Source organism: Chroicocephalus ridibundus, chromosome 7, assembly GCF_963924245.1.
Source record: "Chroicocephalus ridibundus chromosome 7, bChrRid1.1, whole genome shotgun sequence".
In the NCBI taxonomy this organism is placed as follows: Eukaryota; Metazoa; Chordata; class Aves; order Charadriiformes; family Laridae; genus Chroicocephalus; species Chroicocephalus ridibundus.
Window position 1 is genome coordinate 32,337,658 of NC_086290.1, and position 13,818 is coordinate 32,351,475.

The window sequence follows — 13,818 nt, forward strand, 5'->3', positions numbered from 1 at the left end:
AGGACAAAGGCAAACAAAGCAATTTTGTCAATTTAAGCAACGGGGAAATGAAGCAATATTTTGACTGTGGAGGCATCAGAGGAAAGGGCAGTGGTCTGAGGCTTGGCAATATGAAGAAACAGACCCAAATCTCTCATGATACCACTGAGCATTGTGCACTGAGGGCCACTGGCTTGCTGATTTCTTCTCTCTGAATGTGAGATTTCCCACTTTGTCCACAGCCTGGGATGTGGTCATCCAGCCCTGGGTATCAGTTCTGTTTTCCCATCTTCAATACAAAAAGGAATTAATGTGCTAAGGATGACAGGAGCAGCTTTGACAGTGGGAACTACATGCTTACCCAAGAATTAGTCAATCTGCTTTCTACCAAAACTTGCTTGAACCTCCTGAGAGATGGCCTATTCGGTAAGAAGCAAACAGGTCACAGATTTCAGGTTGCAGTCTCACTCCCGGAACTGTGAGCACTGATTGTCCTGTGGAAAAATCAGGTTAAAGAGAAAGCTGCAGAACGGCTCTTTCCTTCACTGTGCTACTTTCCGAATGCTCTCTGTGACATTAGCCACAATATAAACTAATAAAGGATCCTATTTCTCACAGCTCTGTTCCTTCTGATTTTTATTGGAAAATGATTTCTTTAATCTAGGCACCCTTCTCTAGAAATCTCATCTACAGTTTCTTTTCTTTTTTATTTTTCGTTTTCTTGGAGCAACCAGCAAAATATTATTTGGTAGAACAGTGGTGGGAATGCAACCCACTAATCAAAAGGATTCAAATGGATCTACGCACTGCCAAGCTCTCTCCTTCCCACCCAGTGGAGGGGGGAAAAAAGAAAAAGAAAAAAGAGATAGAGCGAAGGCACGGAGCTTCTCTCCTTCAGCAATCTCACAAATGCAAAACCTTCCACTCCAGTGACTCCTCATTAACTTACCAAATCTGACAGTCTAATTATCGTAGCTGCTTCACGCTTAGAATAAATAAATACTAAAGTGGGTGTTTAAAGAAATTGAGCAGTGAAATTCAGTCATCTAGACAGTCAATAGAGAGAGAGTTTATTTTAAATTTTTATATTCTTATGTATTTATATCATTTTAGGAAAGATAATGAGATAGTTGTCTTTCAGGCTAATTGAGTTCCTAGGCTCATGGTTGCTTGCTGTCACAATCTCAAACTTAGCTTTAACTTTTGTGCCTTAGAAATCTGATCACTACATCCCTATTTGCTCTTTTCTGCTGATAACTGGGTGAAGGCAGAAGTGCACCTGAGGATGGCAAATGACTACAGGGGAGTTCCAGTCCAGATGTCTTTCACAGCAAACAAGACAACTAAATCTTCTCAGATTTGCATTTAAGAGTGTTAAAGGGAAAGTGGAAGTTAAAGAAACCTCAGATATAACTTGCAATTAGACAAAATACGGAAAAATGTCTGCTAACCTCTGATGCAATAACGTCTGCCTCCATGAAGGGTGTTAACAGCGCTCCCCCCAAGAGCAGTTCATCTCCTTGAACAATAAGACCTTTATAGAGATCCTCTGGCCTGAGATCAATGGGATTCAGAGCATTTGATCCATGTCTGTAGGACTTTGTTTCCACAAGTCATGTGGGACAAACTTTGCGCCAGTTGTGCTTTTGCAAGAGCACGAGCTGGGGAGTGAGCAAAGGAAACCTTCCTTCTTTTCCCGTCTTCCCCTTTGCCTTGTGCTCCTAAATGGGCCCAGCACCTGCGAGCATGATGTCTGCTCCGGGCCAGCGACGGGGGAAGAGCTTAAGCAGGGCAGCATTTCCAGAGACCTGTGCCCTTGGCACTCATCCACTGTGATGTTGCAATGGCTCTTTCCTAGGGTGGTGGCTTAATAACATAATACAAAATCTGAGTGTCCTGTCAGTATTTACACAAGCAGACCTTCCACCACGGTGGAGACTGGGCCAGCTGAAGTGAGGGATGTTTTTCCTGAGTTAAGTGAAGATGTGCTTTATCACCTCACAGAAAAGACTGCTTTTGGTTCAGGAATGACAGCTGATTTGCTGCTCCACACCAACTTTGTTTTATTCCCTTATTAAGACACATTATAAACCAGATTCATACACCTGGTGGGAACTTCACTTTCTAGGTGTCTGTATCTGATTTGCAGAGAAGGAAATCCATTTGCTGTATACAGACGTGGCAAAGCACAGAGGTAAAAAAATGTGACTATATAAACCTTTTAGCTATGTAGGAGAACCTAGGGAAAGCAGCCAACCCAAACAACATGTCCATGAAAGTCATCTCTTCTTTATATGTGCCCTGTGATAACATCTACCAGCACTGGCTAATCCCAGCAGTTATGGGATTTTTGGTAGGCAATGGCTTGCAGCCTTAACCTCAGCATTGCCTACATTCGCTTTGCATTAGTTTAGACAGAACAGGCATTTAAATGACAGTGCTCTGTCAACACCAAGCCTCCCTCCTCCTCTTTGTCTTTGAAAAGCCGAATAGCGGGCTGTTTTAGGAGAAACAGTACAGTGTCATCACCACCTGGCACACTGGTTTTGAATTGCTGGAGGGAGACCAGAGATGACCAGAGACAACCAGAGACCAACCGTACCCAAAAGGAGTAAGTCTCTCCTAGTCAAAGCCAGGATCACATTCACTCAACACACAATCCTCCTCACGGAGCACAAATTGGACTTGACTAACTGCTGTGCCGATGGTATGCCCAGGGTCAGATGTCTCCTGAACTGTGAGAAAGGCCTGTACTGTGCCTGGACATCAGTCCGGTGAGGACAGGATCTGAGGTGCCAGCTCAGGCATCCCTGGCCCACATGCTGGGGTTGTTTGGCCAGAACTCTTCTTGCAATACGTTTTCTTGGGAGCACACTGATACTAATCCCAAATCCCACTGCTCACCTTCCCTGCTTGCGAGCCTGCTTTAAAGCATTTGAGGGCAAAAGAGCGGGAAAATAAACCAAATCTATAACTAAGAATAATAAGCTGCAATTGTTACTGTGTCTGACCTGTCTGACAGCAGAGTGAGATACCTCCTCAGAAGGCCCTTTGCACTTCAGGACTGACACTGAGTTGAGAGCACAGCTCACGCTTCCTTGATTCAAGGATCTCATCTTTCTTCCAGGAGTGATTAATTGGACAGAAAACATTCTGCTTTAGCAGGTGGCAAAGGGTTAGACTGAAGTTTTATCAGAGCGGCTGTAGTGCAGGGCTGCACTGCACAAAGATAATTGTCTCGGGATTGGCTTAGGCCAGAAAAAGGACAGCAAATGCTCCAGTTTTACAAAAGGTCATCACTGCCACCCCTTAGGCTACTAGCCACACTGGAAGGAAACTGGAGAGTCCCATGCTCCTCTCTTTCGTTGCCATATCCAGATGTGCTGGTGGCGTGTAGAGAATTAAGGCCACCAAATTGATGACTAGGGTTTGAACCTAGGCCTTAGCAGTCCCTTGTAGCACTAGAGGCACAGGAGCGAGCAGCTGTAGGAGAGGCCCATCTCTGGATCAGCCACACTTGGGAACAGAGAGTCTTGCAGCGCGGGCTACTCTTTTTTTCTAGTGCTTTGCATCCAGATGGGCATAAGCACCAGCAGCCTGTTCCCCTCTGCAGGAGCTGACCACCAGGATGCAAAGAGCCCCTTGTTCCCTCTCCCCCTTCCCAGGGGCAGCAGCCAGCCTCTCGTCATTAGCATTTCCCTTAGTAATCAGAAACATGCTATTTGGAGGGGTACGTATCTTTGAAACACTGATTTCTCCAATTATTTTTTCCCAGGAATTGACCTTTGAAAAACATCCTCTGGCTTCCAGCTTGTCATAGCAACTTATAAAAAGGGCAGTTATGGCTATAATTATTTCATAAAAATAGAAAAAAATTTCTTACGGGAACCTTTTATTTTTCCAAATGTTGTTTCCCACTTACTCTCTCACATACCTTGGGATCAACCCTGTCCTCCTTTCACCTTTCATCTCCAGCTCATTCTTTGCCCTTCTGCTTTAACTTTCTCCTTCAGAGGAGGATAGCCAGCATCCTCCAGAACAAAGTGGGAACAGAATATATTTTAAATCTGCACCATGTTATCATAGCAACCAGAATTTTAAAATTATACAGTTAAATTCCAAAATAGTGTGATGCCAAAATGACAAGAGAACAAATGTCTTATACAATTACAGGAATAGGGATGGCTACACGGGAAATTATTCAGAATTGCCTAATTTTTACAGGCTTAATGAGTCACTCATGAATATGGTCTTGCATGATCATACTGTACTTGTTTCAGCCCTATGCACTTTGATTCTGTTCCCAACACATTGGTTGCTATGATAACACCATGCAGTTTCCTGTCCACAAGGTACTTCTCGCCACAATATGGGGGATAATAAATATGGCTTGGTGCATAAACCCAGGTGAAATGAATCTGTCCCCTCTCTGGCAGCACGTTGGAGAGATTGACACGTTATGCCAATCTGTTTTCACATTCCTTCTGTTTCTCCTCACTCTCTCCCTTTCTCTCACATTGTCTGTCTCTGTACCTGTTTTTTTCCACACTCTCTCTCTCTCTCTCTCTCTCTCAGCACTGACACTTTCATCTTCTCCCTTGGGGATTGGAGATGTCACTGCGGGAAGTGCTTGTCCGCCTCTCCGGCAGCAGCAGAGCCCTGTGGCTTTGACAAACCTCATTTAATTGGGAGGAAGCCAGGAGGGTTTGAAAGAACTGAAACATCCACGAAACTCCTTTTATCAGGCATAATTTAAACTCTGCATGGAAAAAACCCTATATGTATAAAGAAAAGTCAACTTCCCTCCTGCTGTGCGTGCTCCCCTCCTCCCCCCCCGGCACAGGCAGGCTCCTGCGAGATTCCATCTTTTCATTTTTCTAAAAGTGTCAAAGTAGATTTGTGCTCTGTGGCTGGGTGAACAGAAAAGGAATGCAGATGTCTCTCACTCATGCACATACGCACAGAGAGCACCTTCTGAAGGGCGGCGGTTTGGGAGAGATGCTAGCTGGCTGCTCCTTCACTTGGGATGTGTCGCAGGAGCCAGAAATTAAGTTTTCAAATAGCTTGACATCACAGTGCAAGAAGGCTTCTTCTTAATTGCCCCTATCTTAAAAAAACCCAACAAACTAACTCATGTAGTGGGTGCCCAGGAGGCAATGGGGAGTATCAGGGCTCTCTGGCCTGTTGCCCAATAGGAGGGAGCTTTTTCCATTAAGGAACAGAACCGGTAGCTTGAGAGACCTGGTATTTATTGTCAGCTCAGGGCAGGAGACGCAGATCTGTGTGTATGCAGCTGTGTGCTTAAAGAGAAGGGAGCAAGGGAAGAAGAAAATAAAGCAGGTAAAACTGAGGGAGAACTGGTGCGACAGGGTATGGGGAACAGCTGTTGTCTCTGAACATCAAAAGGGAGCAAGAGGAGCGGTCCAAGGGAATTGGGGCTAGCACATCATTCTGAGCAGCTGGGAATTCAGGACATCAGGAGGGACTGGCATGTGAGTTACACTGAATATACAGTGTGAGCCAGCCTGAGGGAAAGCTCTGAGCCCCTGGGGTTACAGAATGGGGGAGAAACGACCTGTCAAAGCATATACACCTCCGCTTTGCAAATGTACCAGGGCGGCAGCCCATTCAGGTCCCCTTCTAGTGTTAACACCGTGGTCAAGTGAAAGAAAACAGAAAAACAAGCTGTCAAATTTGCAATGGGATGTATTTGCAGCATATGGGAGTGAGACGGGAGGGCAGGCAGAAAAGAGAGAGAGATCTGGGTGAATGGCAGAGACTTTCAAAGTATAGAAGAAACCCGTAATAATTGGCATGTGAATTAGCGCTTTCTTGGTGAGATGAAATCAAGAGTTAACTTACCAGCAGAAACCTGATAGAGCTGAGGAGGCAGAGGGCTGAAGAAGCCATGAAGAAGCGCATCTTGTGCAGAGATCCGGCCTCGAGGGAAGGCTGTAAGCATCCTGGAGGCCAAATCCTCTGCTGCTGGCATCCTGCTCAGCCTAGGAAAACAGGAGGAAAAATAGCGTAAGAGATGAGCACAAGCCAGAAAGCTGGAACCAGAACTTGACCCAGCCCTTCTCAGAGCTTGAGGCAGAGATAGTAGAGGGACACAGGGGAGCTGGACAAACCCATACCAGCTGTATAGCTTTCCAGGACTTTTGCTTTTCCATGTGAGTTTGATTATGTTGGAGTAGATGCATCCAGGATCTCAGCCTAAACTTATGTTTTCAGAGGAATTTTGAAAATAAATTGCTATTTTGTAAAAAGAAGGTTGCAAGTAAAAGGCAAAAAACTGCTGGGAAGACTGTATTTTATATGTCGTAACTGGAATATCAGAGGTTGGGGTTGCCAGTTTACAGTGACAATGCAAGTGAACAAGATAACCTGACTGGCCCACTGAGCAGACCAGAGATCAAAACTAAAAAAATAAAGGAAATACCGTTTCCCCTTTTCCTACTCTAGTAACAGTAGTGCAGCTGGTTGTAAAACGTGTTGGGGATTCATGGAGATGAATCTGTTTCTCAGGATGAGTGCTTAAAACAGATGTAATACACACATGCTCCATGCCCAGCAAATAGCAATGCCAAGTGGCTGCTTTCTAGAGGAGCAAACAGCTGGGGACAAGGAAGTGGAAGAGAGAAAACAAACCAACAAGGAAACAAATAAAAATAGTCATTCAGTTTTACAGCTTTTAGTTTGTTTGTTTGTTCTGATCCTGTTTCAGCATCAGGAGGCCCATCAGAGCCTGTTGTGCTTCCTCCCTCGGCCCCCACCAGTGCTTCCCCTCCAAGTGACATCAGGCGCCGGTATCCCCCTTCCCCTGCACTCCCCCTCCCTACACAGGACATTTGACATGCTGACATTTTCATTTTGAGGCGATAAAATGTAAAAAAAAGAAGGGAAAAACACAGAGAGAGAGAGAGGTATCCTGAGAAACAGATTTATAAAAGGTATCTGGCCTCACTGCGGTAGGTAACTGCTGAATTCTCACCTCCAGCAAAACGGTTCAAGCCCCTGCTGCTTTGGGGAGCAGGGACAGGACAGGGAGCCAAAGCATCCAGCCTGAGGCTGCTTGCTAGGGCTGCACCACATGCTGCCCCTGCCATGGCAGGGTCTTACTGGAGACCCTCTGCCCGCTCAGTCCCTGATGCTGCAGGCACCCACGCTGGGCAGCAGCATGGTTCAGTGCTTCCCACCATGGCTCAGGCTTCCTGGTGGTGGCCGAGCTCTGCACAGAGCTCCCCTTTGATTTCTTAATTGGCCATGGAGAGTCATGGCTGAGTGGTCTGCATGAAGCAGCTCTTTCCTTCTCAAGAGCCGAGCATGCCAAGGCAGCCGTTCGGCCATGCTGGCATAAGGACTCTGTAACGCAGAGTTGGAGCTGGCCCACGTGCAGCCCAGAGCTCTGCCACAGAGGGCTCGACCAGCCCGTCGGTATGGGGCTGTAATGGGGCCTGTCAAGGTATTTTAGCCAAAAAGCAGAAGTACAATACAGCAGAGTTGCAAGGAATATAGTTATTTCTTTGTTCAGGCTGAGAGAGGATTTGTTCTCTTCCAGGGCCTGTGTTATCAGGATTTGGGACTGCTGAGCTTTGTGTGTTTCTGAAGACGTGCATGACAATGGCTGGCATTTCAGCAACCTGTGCTTTGCTGAAAACTTCAGCATGTTTGTTCAGCCATTCAGAAACCCAGCTCTGAAGGGCCGCACACTTCCCTCTGAGAAGGCCTGGATCCCAGGCCATGTGCTGAAGAGATAATAAACAGCAGTGATGAAAACTGTGGTTACCTCCTCAAAAGAATATTTGATTCTTGACCTGTGCATGAATACAATCCTGAGAACAAATCCTTTCTAGTCTTTTCCTACATAACTATAAAGCCTGTTGTGTGCCTTAAAATCAGTACTGGGGGTGTGTGTGTGTGATTCAATTTCAATGACTCTCTGAGCTAGGTTAGGGCACTTTACCTGATTAAAAATTTCTTTCACTGATACATATGTACATGATGTGTGTGTGTGTGTACACGTATATATGCTTGAAAAATACTCCCTTCCCTTAGCACACTAGGGAGCCATTGGGTGGTGTTGGTGTGCCTGGTCAAGCTGAGGTATGTAACCGTGGCCCTAGTCTCATAGCTTTTGGCCACTGAAGAATGTGAATTTTCCCCTCGTAACTAATCACAAGATTATTTCATTGTCTCGTAAAAATGCTGTCCTAGCACGTCTTCCTTACCACTGTTGAGCAACATTCCTACAGTCTGTTTCTAGAAATGAAGACTGGGACAGTGCAAAGTCTGTCTTCAGTCTGGGCAAGAGGCCCTGGGAAAGTACAACCTTCTGAAGCGAACTCTGCCCCGCAAAAAGCTGCCCATAATGTCACTGAATCACCGCTTATCTGAGAATAATCACTACTCCTCTGGGAATAATAAACCCACTGTATGCCTACCTCTGCTGCGATCTCTCAAAATCAGTTGCTTAACTGATGTTAGATCTGCTTGTTACTACAGAGCCACCCAGCTCTTCCTGAGCGTGCCAAAAGAGCTCATTTCAAGTTAAATGATTGCATAAAGAAACAAATAAACCCAGAGGCGATTTTGACGTTGCCGTTACAGGTAGCTTACCTGTCACAGATGACTCGGAGTCTCTGAGGTCTCCTGGAAGCAACCAGTTCTAGAAAGTGTAATATGCAATCACAGGATTAAATGAAAATCAAGCCAAACCCCATTCTTTGAGCCCTTACAAAAGACACGTGCTCGGAATTTCAAAGGGCCCTATAGAATCTGTCATCTTAGTATTTATAAATATACATTATTCCTATAGGACTTGAGCACCAGCATTGATGTTAATAAGGCTGTTCCAGTTCTGTAACCCTTTCCTTTCATGCATCTGTGAATATAGGCCTTGGGCCTCCTTCTGTTACAGTGCGAGTCTTCGCTTTGACTTCAATAAAAGCAGCATCAGTCCCTAAAGCCTTCACACGAAGGAAGCAGAAAGAGGTTTGCAGGCTTGAATTCCCAGCAATTGTCTTGGCTTACCGAGGGGCTGCGGAGCCCCGGGTATTGCCCTGTGGGCACATGGGGCTTTTGTGCATGGATCTGGCAGAAAGACTGGGGACGGAGCAAAGGCACTTGGGTCCCACTCTCTTCTTGCCCACTGCTCTTGCTGTCAATCCCTCACTAAGTTTGGCGTTTATCAAGTTAACCATTTTCATGCACCCTTTGCACTTACTGATTCAAACGTCCCTACCAGACTGGAACTTTGCGGAGCTCGCAGTTTTGGGAAGGCCATGTTGTTGTTGCCATTTGTCAAGGACACATTTCTAAACATTGTGGAAAATGTAGAGGAATACATTCCTTAAATGTTTTCTTATGAAGCATGAATTTTCTCAGGCTTAGATATGAATGAACGGCTTAAGCCTGGAAGATTTCCCCTTAGAGCTGATCAACGGAGACATTTTCTTGCATCAGAAAGGCTGCAATTTCTACCCAGCTACATTTTCTTGAGCACCATTTCTGACAGCAGAGATGAACGGTGCTCTAGCCATGGAAAGGAGAGCAGGAAGGGTGGTGTAGACTTCTCTTCCAGCCCAGCCTTGGACAAGCATTCCTCGCGGCACTGAGACCACCAGGAGGCAAGCGCCACTGGTCTCTTGCTAGTAGATCCAGAACTCGGCTGGGGCTTAAGCTGCACCATCCGAGAGCATCTGCCGTCCCTTTCTGTTCGGGAGCACCAGCCACATCATTCAGGGACAGAAGCTGCCGTCTGTGGGCAAAGTGTGAGTCCACGCTGCCTTCGTTGGCACAGCCATCTGCAGAGTGCCAGGCCCTGGGGCTCGGTCACTCAGTGTCTGACTTGATGCACAGACAATTAGAAAAAGTGCAAATGACTGGACTTTCGGTACTTAACCTTTCCAACAGCAATCTTTCACCATTAAGCCAGGCAAGCAGGTTGTTAAACCTGTCTATCACCGGGTAAGTAACAGTTCACAATTGAAGTGTTGCCCTACACCCAAATACTAAGGTAATTGCTAAAGCAATAAATGTCAATATAATCTGGGATGGGACTCATGACTGTTTAAGTGCCAGAGCACTGAAATTATCGCCAATATATAGAGGTTATATATTAGTATCTCAAATAACCCCTTCCCAAATCAGTCACTGAGATTAACTCTGGCAGAACATTCCTCTTGGATCACTAATAACATTCTCTATGGATCCTCTTTCCTTCATTTTGCCCCCTCGACTGTAATAAAAGTGTAGAAATAAATTGTCCATATTGAGTAGAATTGTAAATTTTCCAGGCAGAATAGAAGAAAAGCAATTTAAAAAATGGTTTGGAAAGGCATAACATTTTTTTGTATGAGGTAGAAATTTTTACCTCTTAATAGAGCTGGCCAAAAACTTTCAGATGTTGTAACTTTCTGCCAGAAAATTTCAATTTGTGAGATGGAAACATTCCATTCAATTTCCTTTAATATTTAATAAAAATGTCAAGATGACTTAAATATTGTACTTTAACTCTACTGAAATCTTTTAACATTAATATTCTTTAATGAGTTTAACATAAAAGTTAAAAAATGCACGTTCAGTTGATAACAGCAGGGCAAAATGTTTCAATGATATCTAACTGAAATGTCACTTTGTTTTTGTGGAGTGCATTTTCAGGATTAACATTCCAAAGAGGAAATAGGATTTTCTTTACATTACAGATAGAAATATCAGCTTGCTTATGGAACTGGAGGGAATACCTGAATTATAGTCTTTGCTGTCTCGAGCAAGTCTCTTGACTTGAATTTCTCATTTATATAACATGGAGATTAATAATTATCTACAAGAGGTAGTGTAAGCGCCAGGGAGCCAGATACTGCTGCCCCTGTCCAAACACATCTCTCAGTAGAGAATTCTGCTTGAGTGAGGACTGCCAAACTTGCCACTTTCAGTATCCAAAGCTTTGATTATAAATGGAAGATATGGGTAAGAAAACAGTGTGTCTCTGCTCAAGGATTTAATGCAGTTAACTAATCCACTTTAAATCAGTTCAGATTAATCTCCTGACTGACCCCATATAGACAAACCCTTAGAGAATGCTGAGGCCCCATTGTGTCGAGCAGGGTAAGAACATAGCAGTAAATATTTTCTCTACTGTAAAAATTAGGACCAATCTAAAATTGTAAAACAATGTAAGCAGCTGTTCCTTAAAGGTAGGAGATAAAGAATATTTGGATATCATTCCAAAAAGTGGATGAACTACTGATTTAATCATCTCAGAATGCTGATATAGACATAAAATGATAGGATTGTGTAGGGCTGATTGGCTTTTTTAACAATACGAGTAGATCTGAAAGGTAGCACTTGGGTTTGTTATTTTCTATCGGTATGCAAGGCAGTGTGTGCTAATGAGGAAATACCTTCCTATATGGAAACCCAGGTGGAAGTGGCTAATGAACTGATAATGAGGCAAGCAAGCCAGAGGACAAAAGTTAAACTTTCCTAATTGATGAATAGAGAGAAAGAGGATGCCAAGTGCTGCTGGATGGAGGCACTGGGGTTGCAGGCTTGCAGAGAAAATTTCTCTCATTAGTGAAATCTCTGTAGCTGCAGGACAGAAGCAGAGCTCTGCCTGTGTGGCAGGCTGGAAACTGCAGTCCGAGCCCAGTGCCAGACAGATAGGAAGTTTCCCTGCAGCCTGGACAGCATATACTGCGCATTAGTTACAGTGCTGCTCTTCCCTTTGGGATCAAAGCCACATGCAGTTTACTATGACAATAAAAATTTCATCGTTTTAGAATTCAGTTTCAAACCATCCCATTTTTTAAATGAAACATCAGCATAAAAAGTGAGATTAAAAAAAAAAAAGGCAAAAAAAAAAAGCACTCGGAGTGCAGACTTCTGCATTCTCAAAAATGTCATTTAAAGTTGGAGGTTCTGAGCCTGCTGCTTGTTGCCTCCATCTGCTGGTGACATTTTGGAAGCGCAACAGAGACTAAAAATCTGTACTCTGGAGCAGAAGTTGACTCTAGAAAGCTTTTAAATCTCATTCAGCGTAGCAAAGCCTGCAGGTATGTGAAAAACTAGGCTTAATTTAGAAGTCATTGCTGCATCTGAAAAAGCCCAGTGTAAAACCTGCATCTGCTAAGTGAGATGATACTACCTGCGATAGGAAAATTCATTAGCCTGTGTGATAAATCGAGGAGTAAAGCTCACTTGTAGTGAGTTCATCACGTTATAAACAAATAAGCACTGTCCCCAACGCTTTGGAACCCAAATGTCAGAAAAAGGAAACAAAAACCAACTCGGTGCATTGGGCGCTCCAGTATTCCCAGTTTGGCGAAAGCACTAGCTTAATGTCACGGGCTGTGATTCCTAATCCTTTCCTGCCCTTGACCCCTGCTGTCTAGATTCAAACTTGTAACCATTAATGGGGCTGGATCAAAACACTGGCCTTCTGGTGTCACCAATGGTGTTTAGAGGGGATTTAAACTCCCTGCTTTTCAGCGCAGTGAAATGAACACAGCAGTAGATTAATGCAAGGATTTGAGCTCACACAGCATGAGAGCTTTCAAAAATAGTGTTAACAGAGCTACAACTGCCTCTTTCAGGGGAAGCAAAATGAGGGGAACAGAACAAATGAACAAACACAGGGCAAAGCCTTGTCGCTACGGGCAGGGCTCCTAAGCCTGGGGAGCTAGGGAGAGGGCCAGCGAGTGTGCTGAGACATGGGGCAGGAGCTCTCCCAGCCCTTCATGTTCTGCAGGAACTGGTTCTCAAGCCAGGGCTGGGATAAAACCGTGCTTTCAGGCCCCACAGCTGTGTGTAATTCCCTACCCCAACCGTCTCACCCGCAGGAAGAGGGGGAGAGATCACAAGCTGCAGGGCTGGCGAGGGAGAGCTGCTCACCCATCCTTCCTGTTCACCCCAGGTCAGGCACAGGCTGAGACTTTGGCAAACTGTAGGCAATGGGGATGAGGCCCATTTCTGAACTTCTTTGTGCAAGAAGACACAGGGGCATAGGGTGGACAAATATTCCTTTGCCTATTTCACCCCTTGCCAGTTGCTCATAAAGGGGGCAGAGGAGCTGCTCTTCCCCCAGCTGCCCTGCGTGTGCCTGGCTCAGACCCTACAGCCCATGCCGTATCTCCTCTTCAGAGTCTGCAGTAGGATGTGCTTGAGCCCTCAGCAGTGACAGGAAAATATCTAAAGGTTTCCAGCTTTCATTTCAAAGATTCCTGCTAACCCACCTGGCCCAGGAACCCTTCCAGTAACAACCTCAGTCTGGGGCTGAGCCTACACTGCTGAATCCAGTGGGAGTTTTGCCATCAACTTCAATGAGAATAGGATCACACCTCAGTGCTTTGTTTTGCCGTGTTCGTTCCTTGCCTCGGGCAGGAACCTGTTTGTTTGTTTGCTGCCTGCGCTCACTGCGAACATCAATAGGACTAGCTAAAAGCATTCAAACCATCAGATTTGGGGAAGTGCTCCAAAGTTTGTTTGCTTATCTGAACCATCCCAGGCCCTCAGATTCACACAACTGGGCTGGAAATAACCTCAAGAGAGATGGTTTTCTCAGGCAGACTCCACAGCTTCCACTCGGGCTGAGCATGTCCTGGAGGGGGGAAACAGCACTTGTGCTTCAGGGAAGAGAGGGGAAGTGCGCAGGAGCATGTGAATGGCAAATAGCTTTAAACAAAGAGACTAATTTGCCTTCTCACCAGCAGCCCCCTCAAAAACTGACTTGATTTAGTTCTTGACTAGGGCAAATAGTCCAACCTCATATGACTAACCTTCTTCTATCGAGACTGGTTTGTGTAATCCAGGTGTGAGCTAAATGCTTGGTTCATACAT

At 45.1% G+C, this 13,818-nt stretch overlaps 1 protein-coding gene across 1 annotated transcript in view; it reads right to left on the bottom strand.

The window, feature by feature from the left end:
* Positions 1–363: 363 nt before the first annotated feature.
* CDK15 (cyclin dependent kinase 15) overlaps positions 364–13,818 on the bottom strand; it is a 36,844-nt gene continuing 23,389 nt past the window's right edge. The window contains exons 11-13 of the mRNA XM_063340608.1: positions 8,599–8,647; positions 5,842–5,981; positions 364–473 (exon numbers count right to left, since the gene is read on the bottom strand). Of these exons, the coding sequence (XP_063196678.1) occupies positions 364–473; positions 5,842–5,981; positions 8,599–8,647 (299 nt within the window). The remainder of the gene's footprint in view (positions 474–5,841; positions 5,982–8,598; positions 8,648–13,818) is intronic.